Source organism: Cyprinodon variegatus, unplaced genomic scaffold (assembly GCF_000732505.1).
Source record: "Cyprinodon variegatus isolate N-32 unplaced genomic scaffold, C_variegatus-1.0 Scaffold306, whole genome shotgun sequence".
In the NCBI taxonomy this organism is placed as follows: domain Eukaryota; kingdom Metazoa; phylum Chordata; class Actinopteri; order Cyprinodontiformes; family Cyprinodontidae; genus Cyprinodon; species Cyprinodon variegatus.
The window spans coordinates 828,911-853,321 of NW_015150759.1; the positions used below are offsets into that span (position 1 = coordinate 828,911).

Genomic DNA, 24,411 nt, shown 5'->3' on the forward strand with positions numbered 1-24,411 from the left:
TAATCGTCAAATAAACTTTGTAGTTATTTAAAAAAAACAAATCAAATAGTTTGAAATCCATTTTATAAATGTCTTGTTTAAATGTGTAATTATTAATACACACTAATGACAAAGTAAAATGTGCAAATCATTATTTAAAACTCCAATCTGAGTTTAAAAAAAAAAAAATTCCACAAAATTGTGAATAATAAACTATGATAAATACAAAAATATTTTTGAAACATCTATAAGTTTTTGTTAAAATAAACAAATTAGAATAATTATTAACTCAAACTGCAATAGATAAAAAACGAGAAATCTTAATTTAAGTATTGATTTAATAATTTCATATTTTCTGTGCTTCGGTTTAGCAGCTTTTGCTGATTAAATAAATGATGTTACCTGATTGGTTGAATTGCAAATCATTTCAACTGCCGACCAATCAGCTTGCATTTTGCTGACATTTAAAACAGATAAGAGAAATTTGTATTTTGCTCCAACACAAGACTATTAAATAATTAAATACCAAATAGAAACTCAAGTAATTTTAGATGCATTTCTTTAAATATCTTTTTCTACAGTTTAATTTCTCTTTAATAAAAATCTTTGACAAGTTGTGTATTGAATCGTGGCTTTTTTTGCCCTCGATATATCAAATATTCATAACATTCCCATAAATTGTGTTCTTACCTTTTTCACAATATGTCACTATGGTTGTACCCTACGCCGCCATTCTTATGACAAGGTGGGAAATCTGTTGACTTTAGAGTATTTAGTTCAGGCTGAGGCATGAATCTAAATAAAAGAAGCTTAAATCAAGGGTAAGTTCTGAAACAAGTTTGGGAAAAATGTTCTCTATCTCCAGGTATCAGTTTTTTGTTTTGTTTTTTTCCACCAAGTTATTGTTGCAGGGGGGCTTTGAAAAACAACCTGTGGAGAAGATTGGGATTTTACAGCTCTTGGTGGACGTTAAGCCATTTGTGTTACATTTTAGCTCATAACGAAATAAATCAAAAGTATTTCCCTGATAAACTTTCTGGCCTTGTCAAATACAGCTGGATAAAATGCATTTTTATCATAATCGCCACATTTTTCTCATCAAGTAGAGAAGGAAATGTTGAGATCGCTATAAATTTGAATTTCTAACAAATACCTCCACAATACTGATTCTACAAACCAGTGTGATGTTTAAAGAAAGAATTTGCAGCAGCCAATTGAATGATGAGAAACATGCACACATTGAAAGCGCTGCTGTATAAGTGCATTCAACCTAACTGATGAAAAGCATTTATTTTTATTATAGAAATCCTCGTTTCAGAATAAAGTGCAACTGTTTACTAATTTGTATGCTTTTTGGTTCATATTTTTTTGTATACATTTTCGCTCCCCTTGATCATAAAAGATGTAGTTTTAGTTTTTAGAGACAGTAGTCACAGCCAGAATGTCAAGCATGTTAAATAAAATAAATTTGTGTCATATTTGATTCTTTTTATTTTTATATTCTGCAAACTAAAAACTGACATAAGATGGATTCTGTTCCTTAGAAGTTGCAGCAGCATTTTAAAATGTATGCTCCTTTCCTGTTCAGCTACTAATACTAAACACAGCACCACTTTAAACTTTTTGGTTTCTAATTCCCAACCTGGAGGACTGGTACATAAATATCCTGTCCTAGATGTACATTGCACTTTCTTTTTTGGTGGTTTCTCTGTTGATCTGGATCCTGTAGGGTCCCTGTGTGTCTGTTAGGTAGAATAAACTCAATCAGAGGCCTCAGTTTTAAGCAGCTCATCTGATTCATCAGGTATGTGAGTGGGATCAGGTGTTTTTTATGAATAATATCACAACTTTATGGAAAAATGGGGGGAAACGTGCAAATGAATGGTGTTTACTGCTTGATGCACAGAGTCGGCCCAAGGTATAAGAAAACTGAGCCCCTCCTCAGGGTCTAAACAACCATCAGATTAACATTTCACAGAATTAATATTTTTACCCAAAACGTACTGTTTTGTAATGAGAATTGCTTTTAATTCTAAAAAGTTGATTTGGGAATTACAAAACCTGTAATGTATTCAACATCTGCTAAATATAACTGCATTAAATCTATAGAAAAGAGTTTCGATTTTTATTCGAATTTCACTCAGAAATTTAAAGTCAAGTAAAGGTCAGTTAGAAAAAAAGTGATATACGTCAAGCAGCATTCCTGCTGACTTTAACGGCTATAGTTTTCTAATGATGAAAACCAAACATTCAGTTTCAAATACAATGGTCGATGAGGAAGTTTGCTAAACAATTGTCCAGTATTCAGTCACCAACCATCCAGTTAGGAAGGCAGACAACAAAATGTAAATTCTAAACAATCTGTATAAAGCTAACTGTCTGTAAGCATATTGGTTAGTTGAGTTAATAAAAAAATGAAAAGCTTTTTGGGTCACTTCTACAGACCTTTTCAAGACAACGGTCACATTCCTAATGTTAAACCACTCTTTAGCGAGAGGCATCATCATAAGTGTCTGGCCTGAGCAGTAAAAGGGCTTCTAAAAAGGTGCAAACTCCTCTTATGATGTGAAATATATTTATCCTTTCATAAGGAGATGAAGGTCCAGTAGTTTGCAGACTGAAAAGAGAGGCACAAAAGCCAAATTGGTTGTGGTCCAATGTGGAGCGTCCACAGTAAGGGCAGCTAGTACAGCCGTCTACTAGGAGATTTCAGAACATCTCTAGATGATTCACATCTAGTAAAATAGTGACTTCTTTTAAGAGAGCGTCAAAGTGCTTTAACGGCCATGTATTGCCATGTATTGATTGGCTGGTGGACTCACCTGACCTAAATATCTCAGAGAATCAGTAGAATATTGATAAAAGACACCTAAGAAAACAATGCAGAGCTGATGGACAATATTAAAGGCAATCTACATAAAAAAAATAATGCAACAGCTTTTGGCATTTACTTAATTATACTGTATTTGTTTACTTTACACAATTGTTTTATTCCTACCTTGCCAACATGAAACAATTGTGATAAAGTAACTAAATATAACTAAGTAAATGCCAAAGACGGTTGCATTATTTTTTTCAGGGTATATTTCCTTAACATCCCAGCAAATCTGTTTGCCTCCATTCAAATCTGCTTTGATGCACTTATTCATTAACTAAACGCTAAGGGCAGATACTGTCATAGTTTTTATTAGGCTTTTAAAATACTATTCAAATTTTGGGAAGAAAAAAACTATCTTCAGTATTTTCATCAGCTGTCATTTAAATAACAATATTAGGTATTTACATCTTGAGGTATATCACTCAAATATAACTGATCATAATCTCTAGAGGTTATTGGGTTTTGAGTGGAAATGCTGGAAAACATTACAGTGTTCTGATATACGTCAGGATGTCAGACAGAATCTATTTAACATATTTTCTTATATTCTCATATTCTATCTAGGGGCGGTGATTGCTTTTTTTAGGTCTAAGCTAGTTTGGATGGTTTTATTTTCCCTATAAATAAAGGTATGTTTTTATTTTATTTACCCAGTACTGTTCTGATTTTTTTTGCATCCCAGTAATAGCCATGATTGCTTGTAAGCACAGCCAGTTAAAAATGAGGCACCCCTTCTTGACTTGTACAAATCTGCATTGAAACTGTTAGTAGTCGCCAGTGGGAGATGGGCTTAACAGGAAGTGGGCCTCCTCACATTAAATACAGCCAAGTACAACATTGGGCCGACTCTGATGAAACCAAAGCTAGGTCACCAAGGACTATCATGGACTATTATGACTTGTACGTCTTTGTAGTTGTCATTGCAGCTTCCCTTAACATCAATTGTCTGTTTGCATTTGATAATTCGTGCACTTTAACTAGAAGACGATGCTTGTGGTCTCAGATGCATGGATGAAAACTGCACTTGTTTGTGCTTGCTCTTTCTGAATCTTTCGCCCTTTGTGTTTCTCCTTTTTTTAATCTCTAACCCAGGTTTGAGTAACATCTGAGGTAAAATTAGAGGTAAAGGGTGACGTCTGTTTAACATGGAACAAATAACTTCCCCAAGAGCTTGTGTCTGTGAATACGTGAGGGTGTGTATATGTGTGTGTGCCATTTGGGGATTCTGTTGATGTGTTTTACATTTAATAAAATATACCAATTAAAATTATAACAATCATATATATAAACATCTTTTGTTGCTGTTTTTTCAAAGATTTTCTTGCTAAATAAAAAAAAAACAAAAACAAAAAACAAACGGACATTTGAAACAGTGTACACACCATTGTTGCCTCTGCCAACCTTCCTTCTTTACTAACGTCATTGACGGCTTTATAGCCACGCCCCGGTAAATCCACTACGAAGGCTCCAGATGACTCCCAAAGAGCCTGGTCTGAGTGCAGAGCACCTGCAGCAGGCATGGACCATTGAGGAAGGCCCCCCGGTTGAAAGGAGAAAGAGCAGAAATCAGTGGAAGGCTGTGGGGCTTTGGAGGACTGCGTTGGATGTCTGGTTCCGCTGAGAGCACCTGTTCCACCCAACTGATACCCAGACCCCTCGGTCCAGGGAAGCCCTCCTACCCCTCAGCCTGGCCTCATCGGACCGCTTTGTGCTTTCCCCCACAGCAGCCACACCTCTCCCCACATCGCAGGCAGGCGCGCAGAGGCAGGTAGCAGCACATGCAGGGCACGAAGAGGGACAGGGCCAGGAGGGCCAACCAGCGGGCACAGCAGAGGGGGTGCGGGTGGCCCCCCATAGAGTCATCACACGAACAAGGCTCCCAAAACTCTCCCTCAGAGTCCGACATGCAGTGGTAGAGCAGGCTTTCTGCGCACCACACACAGGTCCACTGGCGGAGGCAGTGCAGGGCCGGGTCAGGGGCGTCCCTGCAGCGGCCCCGCCCATTCTCTGAGGCGCTGAAAACTGAGCGGCAGTACACGCAGCGTGATGAGCACGATGATGACGCCTGAGGGCACGGGCTGTCGTCATCGGGCGAGATGGCCCCCGGATCGCTGCTGCTGGCCCCTCCTCCTCTCTTACGAGTCCGCGACCGGGACGCGGCCAGCGAGGTGTGGATGCAGCAAGGGGAGGGGGATCCTTTACCCGTCTCCTGGGGTGAGCCCGCACCTGAGGACACTCCTGACACGGCATTGGGCATGGACATGCAGGTAGGCGACGACGATGACAGGCGCTGGGAGGCTTTGCTGTCAAGGCTCACAGTCACCTCGCAGCCAGCCGTACCCACTCCGGCCAACTCCTTCTCGAAGCGTACGACGCAGAGCTCCGACTTGTCCTGTAGACTCCCCCCACCACCGACGACAACTCCCCCTGTCAGCCCCCCAACCATAGTCCTTGTCGCACCCGCACGTCTATAATCCTCATAGCCCCGGGAACCCCACAGATCTTTGCAAGGATCCACACTGCGTAGATCCCCTTCTTCCAGCAGCGAAATGGTTGGTGACAGAGGGGACAGAGGGGAGGAGGCTGGGGGACCCGCAGGAGGAGTTGGTGGAGCTGGTGGAGGAGGTGGGGGCGCTGGGGGGTTTAACACAGTCGTCATTTGAGAGAGCTGGTGCTGTCCTGGCCTGGTGTGGATCTGTGGAGAGGGTGTAGTGTTACACAGTGTGTCAGGAACATTGTGTACCACAGCTCTGAATATAGAAGGTTTCCATCTGAGGAAATTTAAAATTCCCTAAAATGTCCGAGTGAAACTACAGGTTCTAATGTTGGTCCTCTGGAAACAATGTCCTACTGCTGTTTGATGCAAAGAGGCCGGATCAAACCTCATGTATTTGTCCTCTGCTGCCAAGGGCAGACTTTATTTTTATATTTTCTACTTGCTTTCTGACGCTTTTTTTTATTAATTATGGGGAACTTTTGAGTTTTCAAATTCTCAGTCCAGTTCTTTACCATTCTTGTGAATTTTCAAACAAAAAATTACTGAGAACGGCTAAAAGGTCAATTTAAATCTCACCTTTCAACCAATCTGGTATGAACTTGCTTCTACATTGCACAGAAGAGAGATAAGTATCAGTAAATAACTGTTTAAAACTGGATATTAAGTCTCTTTGTTACCAGGACGCAGTAGCAAAGACCCAATTAGTATGAAGCTGAGCCCCACATTTTTACAGTCTGCTTTGTGCATATCTACGGTGTGTGGTTTTGCTCTATCACAAAACAGAACATGCTCATATAGCAAACAAGCAGGTTGTTCCCGTGCAAAGAAAAGCTCTGTGTTTACACCTTTAAGCTTTCTCTCTCTTTCCTGAGAAGGGATCACTTGGGACAAATTATTTAAATGACACTTCTTAATGTATATGTATTAAATAACCATGAGACATGCCAACAGATTTTGACATAAACTGCAATCTTACTCAGACCAGACAAGTTGCTTAGGGCAACAGAAGGCACGCCAACCAACCGGGCTCGCTTCTCGTTGAAGTCGACCGGAATCACAGTTAAAGAACCATTTTTATACAACTCTAGTATGCCACAACATCACATCTTTACATCATAAACGGTTGTAAATGAGAAGACATCCATGGCACCAGAGAGATTAAAATATTACACTGTGTTATTAGATCAAGGACACTTCCATTCCCAAATCTTTGCCATGCGTATAATGAAGATGACTTTTTATCCTGACAGAACTGTCCTAATTAGATAAACCACTTTGGAAAACATTAGTTTTGACATGTAACAGGCAGGTTTTATTAGGGTTTAACAGACTCAAACACAGTGTTGTTTTCGTCAACAATGACAAAATCATTTCGTTGACGCTCCCTTTTTTTCATGACAGTAACGAAAACTGACGAGCTAAACATGGATCTTTGATGACGAAAACATGACGAGTCATGGGTGTGGTTCTTCACACCCATGACGAGACGAGACTAAATAAAAAAGTTAGAGGGTTGTCTGTCACATGTTTAAAACGCATAATTGTGCTCTAATCTGCTAAGCAGCATCTGCCGTGCTGCTGCGTCCTGTGGTAAGCAAACCTGGTGGCAACGTTGCACGTTCTGAATGACCACAAATGGATGAAGGCAGCAGCGGCGGGGGAGAAAATAAGTTGGAATGGTCTAGTACTGCGCTCTTAACTCTGACAAAATCTGCTCTCCCAGCTGTGCTTGTGCTGAAATGCTTCTTTGTGCGTGCATGGCTCTGACTGTGCTTTACGCTCCACTCTGATGGTTCGCTCTCAGCAGTATAGCTCTTCCTGCTCTCTCTACTTAATAAACTATATGTGGCTGATCATTATCTGCAAAGTGTAAAAAAAAAACCTTTAACTATCAATATTTTATTTCTTCCACCTCACAAGAGGTGATACTAAACATTCTTTCATTTCTACCAAAAGGAATCCTTAAATTATATCCAAAGAAAATATTTCATTGCATAATGTTTATTTTTGGATAAAGACTCAGATGAAAAGGTACATAAATCTTATTTCTCTCATAGTTGTTGTTTCTATCTATTCAAATATGATGTAAATATTTCCTTGTATTGTCATTAAAGCATTTTCTCTGTTTCCTTTGAATATTTCAACATTTTAGCATATTCATTAAATTTAGGTCTGGATTGCTATGGCATTATAAGGCAATTATGTATTATGTATTATGTTTTCTCTGCATTTTTTTTTTATATATCAGACCCCTTTGAATTTAAATCTATTTTGACCCCTGAGCAGCAATAAACCAAGGGGTACATTTTTTAGAAATAAAGCCGAAATTGCCAGAGTAGAAAGAAGAATGTTTTTGTTCTTTGCTTTTTGGGCGTATTGAAGATGTGTAATGCATAATTCATAGTAGATCAAGAAGTATTTGCTTTGGGATGGAAACAGTATATGTCTAAAACCAATCCTTTATTTTATATTTTGTTAGCTTGTCTGTCTGCTATATTAACCAACATGATGTGTTGAAATAGATCTGCTATTTTCACACTTTTGTGAGACACTTTGGTATAAAGTAGGGCATTAATTCATACAAAAGTTTATTTCAGTTCTATAAATGAAAGTTTTCTGCCCAACAGCAATGATGAACCGCACAGCAGTATTCTAGAACCAGCTATTGTAGTATCTAGGCAAGAGCTGTCAGTCTGGTAAAGAATCTGGTTGTTATTCGAAATTATAACGGATAACTGTTTTATGACGTAACATAAAACTGACTAAAACTAGACAGTTTTAAGTCGAATAAACTGACTAAAACTATCCCATTTTGTAATGACAAAGAAGCAACTAAGACAAATAATAGTTTTCATCCTGAAGACTAAAACTAAGACTAAATCTAAGATGGCTGTCAAAAATAGGACTGCTAACACATCATCTATAAAAATCCTAACGCCCTCCATCCAGAACGTGCACAGGTTCAGGGCCAGGACAGGGAAGCTATCATCTATGCACACATTCTGGAGACAAACTCTTTAGGCTTCTAGCTTCAGGTCTGTGGTGTTTGCAAAAACAGGCAACCTCAGTTTCTTTCACCGGCTGTCTCTCTGGTGAAAACTACTCAGATAAATACAATGTAGATTTACACCTTTTCAACCAAGTCTCTTTTTTTTTTAGAACACCAATGTATTAGGGATGCATAATATTATTGGCATGTGATCGGTATCAGCTCATATTAGCTTTCAAACCCAACATCTCCTAATAAATATAACTGTTTTTGTGATAAACAAGAGGTGATAAATCAGATGGTGATAAAGGGTCACATGCATCCAACTAATGCATGTTTTTTTAACGAGTCTGTGTCAGAGTCTGTGATGTACCTGAGCAGGCGTGTGAGTGGTGACGGCATGGCTGGATCCAAAGCTGAACTCTTCTGGCAGGACGAAGCAGGTGGATGAGGACTCGCTTGTCACTATGGTGATAGATTTGGGAAGCATCTCCTTTCTGCTGTTGGACGACGACTCACTTCCTGTATGGGACTGACAGAGGCTGGCCGTCAACCACACATACCGGAACCACGCAGACCCGTATGAGGGAAAATACTCAGTGTGCTCGAAAACTCACAGCTTGACCATCATCTTCAGTGTCAGCCTCTTCTGGCGTGGAGGACGACGGCGAGTCAGAACCTTTATGATAATAAAAAGGATATTCAGAAAAATGTCTTAAACCTAGCTCAAATTAAAAACGTTAAAATGTTGGCTGTGTATGTCTACCTCTTTCCAGCTTGTCTAAGACAGTCTGCAGCCCTTTTTCAAAGGAGATGGCATCAGCAGGACTCTGGAATGTAAGGCCAAATTTCTGATCCTCTACTCTCCAGTGATGGAAGATGGGATTCACCTTGTTGTATACCAGTCCTCTTTGGACAGCACACTCCAGTACTGGCTGCAAACAGAACAGCAAAAATAAGAGGCAAGAACGAGCTCAGACACTTTCTGAAATCATAACATGATGGCAGGTTTTAATGAGCACCACCCAACATGCATATATGTGGTTCCCATGCATATTGTACTCAGGCTACATGGGTTCTAAGTGGACAACAGACCCATTTGGTCTGACAAACTTCAGCTTTTTTCTACAAAACCAGCCTGACACTGTTTGCAGGTCTTAACTACATCTTAGATTTTAATTAATCAAAATTCAGAAACTGATCAAGCTCCCACATAGGTCAAAGTTATGACTCCGAGTTGTCCTTAATCATCCCAAAATAAATAATTAACATGGTGCCATTCATGGAATGTTAATACCTCATGCATGATGGACCCAAACAGGAAGGATATGTAAAAGTGACAGAATGTGGCTTACCGCCCAGGGTGGTACGGCCCTGGGGAGTCCAGATGTGCTTTAAAAAAGCTACGGAATTCAGACCATGAAAGTTTTTTCTGGTCTACTAGGGAATTGCCTTCAATCTATAGTGTCAGCACTATAGATTCATAAACAGACACTGAGGGAGGCTATTAGTGCTGAAATAGGTAAATTATTAACTATTTGTTAACAGCAAGCGCAAAGGCTTTTTCAAAGGCTTTTAAGGAATTTTAACTGCATTTTGTCATCAACATGCAACATTTAATTACAGTCTTTAGATGGTGTTGACGAGCAACGTGGCACCAAAGACAGCCGTAACACACGCACACACTCACTGCTCGGTCTCGCAGTCGCTCTCCACGAATGGTGTACTCTCTCCGGCTCCTGCCATCATGGCTCCTCCCTTTGCATATGACCACGTGACTGAGGCCGCCGCCTCCAAGCTGAACCCAACCGCCACTGGAGTCATCACGTGTCATCACCACAGCGCGAACACGCACACTAGCAGTGAAAGGGGAGGGAGTGAGCTGTTTAGGTATTGGTGAACACAAAAAATGTTTAACTAATGTTTTTAAGCTATTTTGAATTAACACACTATGATTCATTTGAGATGTCAAGTGACTTTGGAACCATTACCTTTTTAAATTTAGTCCCCGTACTCAACTACCAAAGCTGCCTTTTAATGTTATCTTTAATATGATTGAAGATAAATATTTACACATTTTTGTAAAACTCTTTTAATTAAGACTATATAGTCATCATTTTCAATAATCCAACAGCTATAAATAAGCTAGTATAAATTCCATATTCAGATTTATTCATTCAACCAAATCGACTTAACAAAGGAAGAAAGTTGTACAGCATTTTGGTCAAGGTATAAGAGTTAAATCTGGCACCAATTCTGGCATCATTTGTTGCACATGAAGGCCAGCATTTAAAATGTTACTCATTTAATCCACAGGGACCCGACATCGAGTGTCCAGAGAACATTTGCACCATAGGAGAGTTTAGCCATACTCTTAACAAGCAGTTGCCGAAGCATCCATTGCTTTGGGAAAAAGGGAAGTAAAGGTCATAAGATAAAGACGATGGACATAATAATCATAACATTCACCCCAGTGTCATTTGTTAGCATGCGTGAAAAGTACAAAGTATGTGGAGCTTGCTCTTTATTTAGTGATCAAGGGTTTACGCAGCACCTCACATATTTTAACATACGTATTTTACATGAACACAAAAACACGTTCTTGCCTTGCATGAGTTCTTCCTGTTTCCAATAGCAAAGTTCAAACTAATTCCAAATAAAAGAGGAAAACTTCATCTCACCACTTTTACTGGTGAAGATTCTCAGTCATACATGTCATAGTCATTCCAAAAAAAGGTTTAAACCACTGTTAAACACTGTTACATAATGACTTTAATTAGAGAGTGAAGTTGGGGAGTTTTCAGTCATGTAAGTTAGCTGCACTTTTAAATAACCTAATTTCAGATGGAAACCATAATTTAACTGATCTTCAACATTAACAGTACAAACAATTCTGCTCCCCTTTTACTGGATTTTACATGATACTGATCTGGCAGTCACTAATTCACCAACTTTGTCTTTATGGTCAAAGAAAGGATTTGCCCTAAACTGTTGAAAAAAATATCAAACAACTAAATTGTCTTTTTATTTCTCTTTTCCAACTCTGTATAGGGAGAGAAAACCATCAGCTTTTTACTCTCAGGTTGTTACTGTTAATACTTATTTTTATTGTGCACCAAACATTGATAAATATGGATCTTTATTTTGTTACAATTCAACTGAAAAAAGAAAGTCTGCCAGAAAAATGTATAAAAGTTACTCTAACTTGGTTATATAGCTGTGCACAGCTAATAGTTTTTATGTGCACAGTTTTTTATTCAATTTGATTAAAAGGAGCTGATAGTGCTGGTTTTGTTCTACATTTCATAATAGTCTGTTACATTATGTTCTACAAAACACACATTTGAAACAAAACATGCTGGATCAAATCTCTCAAAACATTGGCAGGGGAAGAATATTCTATGATATGGTGAAACCAAACTTGACATTTGGGCCAAACCTCTAAAGCAAGAAATAGCCTGATTAAAACCAAAATGCATATATCTGTAAAACTCAAAAGTTCTGCACAACTAGCATTGAACTAAGCTTAACCCACTCAAGACAGTGGAGATGACGGTTTGCGGACCATTTCCCATAATCACTCTCAATAACAGCCTCAACAATACTACATCTGCTGTGGATGACTTCCACTGCCCAGGGGACCAACCTTTCTGGAACACCTTAGCTGGTTCTCCCATATAGACACTGTTTGGAAGAAAGCCCAGCAGAGACTCTACTTCTTGCTCCAACATGAACAAAGTTCTACAGGAGCTGCTGATCATGTCCTTTGCTGCCCTTATCTGTCCGTCATTGCATAACAGAGGAAAGGCCCAAACTATAACCAACAATTAGGTTTGCAGAGAGGATCATCAGGGCTGGCCTTCCCTGCATCCAGATATTTTCCAGGGCCAAGAATATAGCAGCCATGAAGACAGTTTCTTCCACCAGGTTGTCATTCTGGTGAACATCTAACAGTCAGATTACCCAGATTTATACCAGTCTACAGCTATCTAACCTCCTCTTTTGTAGGAAAATGTATATAATAATACATAAAAGATAAATATTTATATTTTAAATGCCTTCACTGTGAGGAAAGTGGACCAAAGTACAAAGTAAAATTCATTGTGCTAAAAAAGTGCAAAAAAGTTGGTATATAAAAATTTATTCTGATTGTAGATGCTGATGGATTTGTTTTTGAATATTGAACGTTTCTTTGTCTTATATACGATAATAAATCCCCATTGAAAGTACATAACTGCTTATTTCTACACTCAGAAATAGTTAAAATATGGTTCAGTAAAGAAAAAAAGAACAATTATAAAGTAAGCAGCTGATTCTAGAATATCACCTTGAAGAAAGCATCAAATATTTTACAGTGTGTATTATTTTAATTTAGTCATATGAATCTAAACTGATATATGGATATGGAAAACCGTGTAGTTGTATCTGTTTTTGTTATAAAACTAGTTGGGATAAAGCTCTAGACCCCACCAGGTCTAGATTTTGCTAGTAAACAGCCAATGTGAGATTTATACCTACATTACAAATGAAATTAAATTATTTAAATACCTAATGCTGGTCTGCATGTGCTGCAAAGCCATCCCTTCAGGATGTTTAGCTTGATGCATTTAATGAAAGTGTTTATTTTTTCAATTCAGGCAAACTTACACAGTCAAATGTAACATTCTTCATACATTTTCTTGCAGATGTAATTTATGCATGATTTATATTTCACCTTATTTGGCGCTGTCCAAAGGAAATAATTCATGAAACAACTGAACAAAGAAACGCAGTCCGGATTTTTGTGTGAATGAAGATGCAACCTGTTAAATTTCACACAAAGAACTAGGAGCGTTGATCTGTATGGCGCTTAAAAAGGCCTCACATTGCGTTTTCTCCTTATCTAATACCCCGTTTTACGCAAAAAATATATATATCTGAATCGTACACGGGCTGAGAAATGTGGATGCAAAGGGACACAGAGTCCGCTGAGGAGGACAGAAATGGGAGGAGGGAAGAAGAATGAGTGTTTCCCACATAGACGTATCAATGAACGCACCCACTCGACATCAGAGGCCCAGGCATTCTTGCAAAACATAAAATAAATAAATAAAACGAGCTGCACACTCTCCATTCGCTTGAATAATTCAGAACCGCATTTTATATGAATGAAATCATGTCGGAAATTATTTTTTTCACCCTTGTTTCCGCATCTTTTTTTTTTATTTTTTATTGTTGCAATAATTTTCTCTCCATTCCGCCCCTGCTGCACGGACTCATTAACACACCCCGATTTGATGTTATATGTTTTTATGAATGGGACTGGGCTCCTCTTCGCACTGCGCCTTATACATATCACCAGAAACGATAGGAAATATGTTGATAAAGATGAGAGTCGGGCCTAAAGACAGTGTGGAAATGAAAGAAGGAGAAATGAAAAACGAGTGGGTGAGAGGATGGAGAGAGGAAACCAGAGAGATGGGGGGAGGGGGACGAATAGAAAAGGGAAGAATGAGAGGAGGGGTGAGAATAAGGGAGAGCGAGAGAGGGAGAGAGAGGGAAAAAAAATCACATTTCATTCATAAAGTTTGGCTTTAAAAATCATAATGAAACCCCGAGACACGTTGATAAAAATCACAGCGCCTCCATCCCTTCCTCATTCCACTTTAATGACGCGATGCTGGCCCTTAAACTCGCCATATAGCGTCTTTTTTCCCCCTCCTTCATATATTTTACACACTGGCTGTTTGGTGGTTGTTTTCAAGCAGTGCGAATTGGAACCTGAATCGTTGCATTACTTCAGGTTGGGTTTAAAATGCGCTCTTTATGCTGTGCGTCTTTTTTTTTTTCTTCCTCGCGCGTAATAACGAGCGGCGGCTCCCTCATGAATGTGGCCGCACATTTATCACACACTGGCATGGATATATCGGATATGGGGTGTATGCTGTTGATTCAAGACTACGTAATGGTGTTTTTATTCTCGACTGCCTCCTAAGCTGCACAGCGCCAACTGCGAGAACAGCCCAGGATGCAGAGCTGGGGATGCTGCTGGCGTCCTTCTGTCCTTTCCGCTGGTTATTTCTGTATAAATAAGGGACGTTGGAAATAAAAATAAGGACTTACTCGCCCTCCATGGCTCGGTGTTGCCCGCCGCTTGCAGCAGCCCACCCCAGGCTCTCCTCTCTCCCTCTTCTTTTTTATTCCTCCTTTCAGGAAACACTCAGACTCGCTTCACCTTCTCTCTCCATCTGCTCTCATTTTCCTAATCTTCCTCCGTCTCTCTCTCACACACTCTCTCCACCTTGATGTCGTTTCTGTCTATCAGGATAGGCTTGAGGTTGCAGCAGCCATTTTCCGCTGGCAGCATCCTCCCTCCCTCCCTCCTCTTCCTCCCTCCCTCTCTCCCTCTCTCTCTACCTGCCCTGTGCCAGCACATCCGCACTAATCATTGACAGCATCTCCGCTTAAGGTGGGCCGCTGACTTTCTCAAAGCACACTGGAAATGATCGCAGATGACAGACAGCTGAGGTGCCTTTATATGTGATGTGTCAGAAAAGCATCAACGACCTCTGGTTGAGCCTTCTAAAATGTCTGAAAAAGACATATATGCATTAAAAAATATAAAGATACGTATTTTCTTTTATTTTCTTTAAACAATATTTAAAAATAAGCTATAAGTATTGAATAGCCTATTAAAAAAAAAACAACCTCTTCCTGTCTTTATTAAGTGAATGAATGTTTCAGCACCGCGGACAGCGACAAGCTTTCCAATTGGCGCTCCTCACTGCGGCTGCGCAGTAAACTGCATTCTCTTCACTTTCTTCAATGTATTTTATTGGGATTTTTAGTGATAGACAGAGGGTAGTGCATAACTATCAAAGATAAAATGACAAATGGGATTGCTTTAATAAAAATAAGACATTCTAAATTTGGTGCGTGCAATCATTTGTTTGTAATAATTATAATAGATAAATAATTGAACTTTGTTGATCTCATGTTGGAGAAATTTACAGCTGCATTTAACCCATCCCCTTGGGGAGCAGTGGGCTGCTATCGTGGGGCGCAATCGGGGGGGTTAAGGGTCTTGCTCAGAGAGCCAGAGTAGCAGTCTGTGGGAGTGGGTTTTAAACTCACTACCTCAGGATTCCAAGCTCTATGCCCTTACGACTAGGCCGCCACTCACCATTGTATATTATATATGATTGGTAAAATCATCCTCTCCTTAACTAATGTAGAAAAACAGCAAAATTTTCTTACCAAGATTGGCTTTATGTCACTACTCACACTACCCTATTTGCTTCCACGTTGAATCAAAGTACAATTAACAATACCTCTTCTTAAATTTGTTTGTTAGACTCGTATTATTTATTTGTCCTTGGAAAAACAGCAGCAGCTCTTAAACACAGGGGACCGACTATAAAGCAGCAACAACTCTTTTGTTTATGATAGTCTCACTGTGTTATATTTCAAAACTGTGCGTAGCCTATATAATTTAAAAGTTTCAAGTAGTTTCCGGGACCAAATGTTACCTTTATGACATACTGAAGACACTGCTGGACCCTAACATAAATGTTATTCATTACCTTAATGTTAAATATTAATGTAAAAGAAGTGTTTCTTTAGACCTTCCAGGGTGGGTCTTAATAACTTTGTGTAAAATGAAGAGCCAACAAACACTTTTGAATAAAGGTAAAAAATTGCATAATTGAATTTGATTCCCACAACTGAACGAAACTAGAAGAATCGGTTTGTTTGTTTAGATCTTTCTTTTCCTTGAGTTAAAAACTGTATGCTCATTGTAAAAGTTTTAAGAATTTGAATAATTTTTCTTTTTTTAAACCTGAAAGTCATAAAATTGTGACTCTTTAGCAGTTACAGATTTCATGTAGTAAATAGAGGATTATCCTAAGGGTCAAAATAGCCTCTTTATATTAAGGTTTTAGACCCCTGGTCTATGGTAACATCAGGCCTCTTTCTTGTATCTTATATTAACTAGATTTAGAAAGAACAGTTTTGAAAAAAGAACATTTTAAATAAAATTTAAAAAAGTCCAGAAAATAATTCTCTGGTATCCAAATAGCACATCTTTATTTAGCTGAGAAAAATATATAAACTTTCAAAAAATATATTTTTGAAAATTGATAATTATTTTAATAATACATAATCCCCAATTCTGTATTTGAAGTGGGGGTTTACAAACCTGGAATATAGTTTAAATGTTTATGAAAGCAACACTAAGTGCACAGGGTTTAAATAGTAAAGCTTAATATTTGTGAAGTCCTTAAGAAAAATCCTTTAAGATGCAAAGCATGAGTTTGAGGGTTAAAAAAATAAAATAAAATTAGATGCAAATGTAAATTTAGATAAATGGTAATTGTGATCTGGTTAAATGCTCAGTCAATTAAACATGTACACTGATTAATTTAATTAAATGCAATTGTATGGGACCGAGCGAAGGTGTCCAGATGTGTACATTACCTGCATAACAAGCATCTATTCACTTTTTCAGACATTGAATCAAACAAGCTTAATACGGCATGTAGGCATCATGTTTGGAGTTTTGTAAACTTCTAAAATGTTTTTATTTTTAAGTATATAACTTACACCTGAAAAATAAAAAAATCCAGGCTCCAACATTCAATATTCATACTTTTTTTTATATCATATTCCCACAGATCAAATTGAAATTATTTGCTTTGTCATTAAAAGTTTTTAAAAACATTATGAATCATCTGATGATTTTTAATATTTTCTCCAAGATCATTTTTTTCAGTAAAAACTAAGCAACAAGTAGTGAGATGCTTTAATTAAAGGGTACCAAAACATTAATAGATAAATAAACACACTAAAAAGGATGATTTCCTGAACAGTTTATTGCAAACAAAAAAATTCTGTCATCATACAAACCTTACAGGGAAGAAGTGACATTCCTGCGTAGAAAACAAACTAAAATGGCAACTATTTCTGTGGGGAACTAAAGAAAAACAACATTTTTTTTTTTACAGTCATTCTGGACTGAATAAATCCAAAGAATGTTGATTTGTGCTGACTGACCCAGAATGACAGCTTTAACTAATAACCCTATATATGTGTAAGAGAAAATAGCATTTTCCTCCAGAGAATAACCCCAATAACAGTTATTAGTTTGAATGCAATTTGTTTTAGTTTGGTTCCAATTGACAAACCAGAGGGATCTGCAGATATATTTAAGGACTAATCGTGAGGGAACTCTGAAAAATGTGCATCCCTGGGTGGAACTGTCTGGGCTGACTGGATGTAGCCGGACACGTGGCGTGTTTATCCGAGCACGTCTCTGCATGGCTGAGTGTTCCTGGGGGCGGATTACACAATCATTTCCAGGTGTCGTGCGTATTCGATGACCTGCTCTGCCAGCTCTGTGGAGGGTATGGTCACTTCTTCTGTCCGCTGGTGCTGACTGGTGAAGGTATAGCAGCCATCTGAGTTTTGAGTCCAGCCTCTCTGATGTCAAATAGGACAACAACAAAAACAAATCCAGCTTGGTCATTATCTTTTTTTTTTTTTTTTTTTTATGTAAAAAAATCCAAAACATTACATTTTTCCCATTTCAAACCATATTCATAAATAGATTTAGCGCCAAGCATCAGAAACATGGATAAACGATTAGCTTTAAATGAATATTAAAAGTTTTACCTTTTTGGCGTACTCTGTCATCTTTGCAGGCGAGTTGAAGAAGAGCACTCTGGTAGCTTCGGTGAACAATATCTGCTCATATGCTTTTTCTATGCAACCAGCAATCTCATCACTGCAGCAGTAAAGAAGGAAGAAATGTGTTAGCATTCTCAGTTCTTCAGGATATCGATGAGAACTTCCCTGAAAACAAAAAGACCTTCAGATTCATTTGAGCAGAGTTTCCAACTCTGGCTGCTTCAAATGTATTCTTTAAGTAGCTTTTTGGAGGCTTCTATTGACCAATATTTTCCAAAGCAACTCTTATAACAGACAAAATGCAAACCCATTAAAATTTTAATGAGATCAAACATCCATCTATCCATCTACTGCTTTTCATGATTTGATCGACTCTCCCGTCTTCCCAGTAACACTCCGGCTTCTGGGAAATCCCGAAGCAGTCTTTTAAACCTCTTCAACCGACTTCTTCCATGTGGGATTTAAGCAACTCTATTCAGAGCTACAGGGGAACTAGAGGTCGGTCATTTGTTGTTCTGATGATGATCCAAATTTCATCATCATACATATGGAGTAGAACATCAATGAATCAATAAATCACCTTATTGGCTCCACTCCTTCACCGCCACATATTGGAACAAAGCATCATAGCAAACGTCCCTTTTTCCTGCCATGACTTATGAAAAAGTCACAAAGATAGTTGGCCCTCGCTTTAAACAAAGACTGACCCAAATATATTAAACAAAGCCCAAGAAACCAAACAAACACTGAAAATTGGGCTGTTGACCAGGATCAGGTCATTTTCTTACTGGAAACCTAAAACTTAAATCTTGCCCAATCAGTGAACTGAGGAAGAGTTTACAGTTAAAACAGTTTTCCTCCTTAGTAAGATAGAAGGTAAAGAAGCTAACTCTTTAAAATGTGCTCACCTCCTTCGTTTATCTATGTCTAAGCTTTGGAAATGTTTACAGCCTTATAAAGGTCTCAGAGCTAAAGAAAGGATCTCCTTTCCCTGGACAGTTTACATCAACATTTCTGGTTCAGTAACGCCTGCTATGCTAACACCTAATATACAGATACTCAAGATTGTTTCAAATGTCCCTTCTATAGTTACAGTTCTGTCTTAAGATATTGGTAAAACTGTTTTGCAGCCACTGCTCTTGGCATTGCTATTCTTCTCATTTGCTCAAAATATCTATCTGCAAGTTAGAGATTGAAAAAGGTTGCAGAAAAAATTGTAACATAAAATTCTGAGCAGTGCATGTCTTAACCAGACGGTTATGTTTAATACATGTGTAGAATACTGATCCCTACCGAATGGTGTCCAGCAGAATATCTATAAAAAAGGTGTAACTCTCAGCAGGGATGTTTCCTTTTGCAAGGAATACCTTGTTGTAGCTTCCCTCCATCAAGTACTGAAATGACAGGAGAAGAACAACAAATTACCTCTTTTGATTCATTCAGCTTATTATGGAAAACATATTATAAATTGCATATACCAACATATCAATTCACATATGACCAATAGACCCTGTCAGTGTGGAAGGTTATGTTTAAATCTCTCCAACATTTAATACATCTTTACTGAGGCAAGGTTTAAAATCAGGAAATGCACCAGCAGGCCTGCTGATGCAGTGATAATTATGGTGAAATAAAGAAATAAGTAGTGCTTTGCAGTGGAAGGTGAATAAGGTTAGAGAAACCTTGCCAAAGTTGATAAATCATTGATCTGAATAAATCTTTGGTAAAAAGTTAACCAATTCTTTGCATATCTTATTTAATTGCAACTGCACAAAGCATATTTTCTGCAGTTAGGTACCTCAGATTTCCCTGCCATCTTTAATTGATTCAAGAATCAGGGTGTGATTCAATAAAATATTTGCCATTCATTTCCTGTGAAGAAGAACTGCTCTTTCTACCCATAGACCTGACTATGGAATAAATGCAAAAAAAAAGAAGAGTTTGTTAATCTAACCCTTTTGCATCCATGAATAAATAAGCCCACCTGTTCTAGAGAGACAGGATGTTTTATGTACACGTTGGTCTGAATATCTCGCGCACTCAGCCTCTCGAGTTCTGTGTGAAACTCAGACAGACGGTTCTGAGAGAGGAGGAAGAGCAGGTTCAGTCCAAGCAACTGGTGCATGTAGGCAGCGTCAGGTAGTTCCTCTCTAAGACACATAAAATGAAAATTACAAACAGTTATATTACATTGAGCATCATTTCTCATAAAGGTGTACAACAAAGAGACATTACTTGTAATCAAAGTAGTAACATTTCAGCTGAGCCATGTATCTCTCAAATGATGGGATGTCTTTCTTCAGGATGCTCCACAGGGCTCCGATCTCTAGGACATCACCTGTAACAGGTTGGATTAGAGCGCAAATTTTATTATGTTGAACATGCAGGACCGATGTAGCTCACTTTTATTACGTCTTACTTACGAGCTAAAATAAGCTGCTGCTTGGTGAGTGCAGATCCACTAGTAGGTAAAAAATTCAACTCCAGTAGGGAAACCTGCAAGAAGTTTTTTGGTGGTTTTAGAAAATTATCAATGTAAATAAATAAAAAATTTTCCTAAAATCTTTGAAAAAAAATATATATGAATATATGAAAAATAAATATACTAGGGCTGAAAGAAGTAATCGGATTAAATTTGAATAATCAACATTGAAATAATCATTCAATTTAGTAATTAATTAGTTGTTAACTGGAGTGTAGAGACTGTAAAACAGGACTTAGCTGACAGAGTGACCCACTTAGAGCAGTAATTATATCAAAATTGTTAAAAAAAAAAAAACATGTAAACATTTTACATTTAAGATTAAAAAAAACTTTTTTGTCCATCAATATGCTCTATCCAGAACTCCTCAAGTTTCAAATTTTTAGTTTCACTTGTTTCATTTTGTTAAAAGTCTTCTTTAAGTAATCTCTGGCTATCTGATTATTATTTGAAAAAAAATCATTGACAGATTGGCAAAAGGATCGGTATTTGCAGCCCTAATGTATACATATATATATATATATTTTTTTTTTTTTTAGTTAAATGGTGACAGTGATCGTCATCATTATTATTATTACTTGCTGGTTTGCTTTTTTGTAGGGCTGGAGGATATGGACAATGTTTTTGTATCAATATATTTCTTCATTCTGGTCAATCGGATAGAATTACTTTATCAACATAAACATCTAAAACAACTATTTCACCAAGTTTATAAAACTTTTCTAATATACATTTTTTTTAATAAATATCTGCTTTAAAAAAAAAAAGAAAACCAGACATAAAACTAAATAAAACCATAAGCATTAAAAAGTGACAAATGCTGTAATCATGCACTCTAACATATATTGAAACATTGGAAAGTTGTTTAAAAGTTATAACAATTATTGAATAAAATTACAATATATTAAATAGTATTCAGGTCCTATTATTTTCTTCATCAAACTTTACAAAAAAAAAATCTATTTTTTACAAACAAATCACAGACAAGTAAAAACTACCTTGGGGACTAAATATACAATAATAAGTAAACAGACTCAGTTTACTTTATTCAAGTGAATAGAAAACTGCTGGTTGCTTTATTAATTTTACCCCATTTACCATTTTGGTTATTTTGCTCTAAGATTTTGTGGAATAAAACAAACCATCATATATTCCACATGTCTGAATACATAACTTTCAAATCTCCTCACTTTTTTTAAAGCAAAGAATTGATTTTAATGGAAAGGGATAATATAGATAATAATTATTGTCTACCAGCAGGATGTCACGCATGTATTTTGGTTTCTCATATGTCACAGGCCCAAACACGTATCAGGAGCAAAATGGGAAAAAAAATAAATTGTCACAAAAAAGAGGTAAAGCAATGTTCACAACCCTGGTCCTCAGACGCCCCTACCCTAGATGTTTTAGATATGTCTCTGTTCAAGCACACATGATTCAAATGAGACTTTAACAGACTTTGTCGTTTTATACAGAAAGAGTGTATACGAAAAGAAAGGGCTCCTTCTCTGCAATCAAGTGCTACAGATGTCTGCTAATAATCCATTGTTTTCTGGCATGCTGCAAGAGAGAAAGCACCTAAAACATGCAGGACAGGGTCACTGAGGAACAGGGCTGGGAACCACTGCTGTCAAATAATTCATAAGAAGATCAAATATAGAGAAAAAATTATTGAGATTTTGGTAAAAACCCTTTGAAAGCAAACATATATGGAAAAGATTTTGTGTAATACTTGGTCAAAATCTATATAATTCAAAATAATATAACACCTTTTCTTGAACGTTTTATATAATTAGATTTTTTCTAAATTTATCAGATTATATTAATACAACTCCTTAAACAACAAAAACACATTACCTGTCATTTATTAGATGTTCAACAGAAACGTTATATCCAATCTACTCTTTCCATAACAGTTATTTAATCTTAAGGAATATATACTTTTAAAATGACTCTTTGTAAAAGTAAAATTGTTTGAGTGACTGTTTTTGTTAAAATGTTTCAGTTGAATTTCTGCCAACGTTGGCACATAAACGATGTTTTTAGGGGTAGATGTTTTTTTAGAAACTTTAAACACAATTTTTAAAAACCCTATCGTGAAAAGAAAAATGAAGCAAAATGAAATATAAACAAAAAACAAATGTCTAAGTAATCCCATAACTGCAAAACATTATCTTAGCTAAGCTAGACTGTTAGCATGGTTAGCTTTGCTAGCTAATAGCACTACAGAGAATCGAAATAAATCCTGATTTCACTCATTCAAATAAAATCTATTTAAAATAAAGATTTGTCACCTTTAGCTTGATCAGAAGGTCCCCACATTTATTCAGGTTCGGGTTTTTCTTGTTCCACTCAGCTTTAAGAGTCTCGTACAGCCCCGCGGTCTCTTTCAACGCCATGGTGAGTCTGCAAAATGTACGACACCGGCCACTGTAATACGTTAGGGGGCGTTGCCAAGGGCAACGTGGAACTGACGCGTTTATGGAGCGTAAATAGTCTGGCTCGTCTTAAAAGGAGAGTGAGACGGAGAGGGATTATTTAAAACAAGATTAAAAGAAAAAAACACAGGTATGTTTATACATAAAAAAGTAGAACACCAAGATACTTAAAAAAAAATAAAAAGATTAAGCAGAACAACATGACGTAAACATTGTTTTTGGGAAACCTGGGAGGAAGGATTTGTATAAATGTTATTTTCTTCAGTGTATTCAGGATGCAGCAGTCCAGCTCCACCACTTATCTTTGCATTTATAACAAAATCTAATATTTTCCTAGATTTTAGAATTTGTGTAACTCTACAATGTGACAATGTCATCATATATAGCTATAGACTTAATTTAGAGATATTACAGCTATGGATGCTATAACAGACAGAGGCAGAGGTGGGCGGACTAACCACAAATTATACTTAAATAAGAATAGCATTACCTCATCATATTTTTACTCAACTGACAGTAAAAAAGAGAAATTCTCTAAAAGAACTCCTAAAGCTTTATCTTTTTTAAGTTACTGAAGTAAATATAACTGAGTAAATTACTTAAGTAAATTAATAACTAGTACCTAACCACCTCTGGACAGAGGGTGCATCAGTTTAATCCGTTATTTATAACGGGTTATTCTGAGCCACATTCATACTCAGCATAAATGTATATTATTAATGCTTATATTATAGAAATTATAGAAAGGAGACTGTGTCTGTGTTCAGGGAAGCAGTTAAAAAAGCTAAAAAAGAAAAAAATTGAAATGAAAATTTTGAGTTTTCTTTTTTCAGAAAAAACCATAAAAGTTGAATAAGAATGACTAAATAATGGCTTGTTCCAGTATATCATACTGAGCTAGTTAACAACACATTCTGTTCCCTAAGTTATACCATGCTAGTTAGGTCATGTTAAAAAAAAATAAAAAATTCTCTTTCATTTTTGTGTAGAATATACGGTCATTATGGCTTTCCACACATTTAAAAACAATCTTTATCAATCAAGGAGAGCAGAAGCCAGAAGCGCTGGATGATGATGCTGGGTCTTCACTGTTAAGAAGAGGTAATAAAAGATGAAAAACCAAACAGGTTTAAGACAAAATATTTTTTGACTATAAGGTGGGGTATACCCGATACCAGTATCAGGCAGGGCCCTGATCTTGCACTAAAATGGTGTTATCGGTATCGGCGAGTACCAACAAATAGGGCACCGATACCATTTTGAGAGCCAAAAGTTTATCAAACTATTGTCACCCATTCCAGGTAGGCAATAAAAAGTTCTACTGGATTCACTTTGTATTAGTCTTTTTCCTGCTTCACAAAGGTAGGCAGTAGCTTGACAAAGCCATAATGGCAATTATTTTACATCCAAGTAGTATGCAGTTCTTCATATATACACATACACATCAATTTCAAACAGATGGTATCGGTATTGGCCGATACT

At 37.2% G+C, this 24,411-nt stretch overlaps 2 protein-coding genes across 2 annotated transcripts; both read right to left on the reverse strand.

Annotated features, from left to right (window-relative positions):
- Window positions 1-182: 182 nt before the first annotated feature.
- Window positions 183-14,684, reverse strand: LOC107090663 (sprouty-related, EVH1 domain-containing protein 1-like). The gene is made up of 6 exons (XM_015384196.1): window positions 14,446-14,684; window positions 10,034-10,199; window positions 9,110-9,278; window positions 8,961-9,022; window positions 8,717-8,875; window positions 183-5,552 (listed from the first exon to the last, which is right to left on the reverse strand). The coding sequence occupies exons 1-6, from the start codon at window positions 14,454-14,456 to the stop codon at window positions 4,551-4,553; spliced, it is 1,569 nt and encodes a 522-aa protein (XP_015239682.1). The 5' UTR covers window positions 14,457-14,684; the 3' UTR covers window positions 183-4,550.
- A 2,499-nt stretch (window positions 14,685-17,183) lies between these two features.
- On the reverse strand, window positions 17,184-22,915 carry psmd8 (proteasome 26S subunit, non-ATPase 8). Its single transcript, XM_015384159.1, has 7 exons — window positions 22,786-22,915; window positions 20,433-20,505; window positions 20,245-20,347; window positions 19,994-20,159; window positions 19,303-19,403; window positions 17,995-18,106; window positions 17,184-17,802 (listed from the first exon to the last, which is right to left on the reverse strand). Exons 1-7 carry the CDS (start codon window positions 22,888-22,890, stop codon window positions 17,665-17,667), a joined length of 798 nt encoding a protein of 265 aa, XP_015239645.1. The 5' UTR covers window positions 22,891-22,915; the 3' UTR covers window positions 17,184-17,664.
- Between the last annotated feature and the right edge of the window lie 1,496 nt (window positions 22,916-24,411).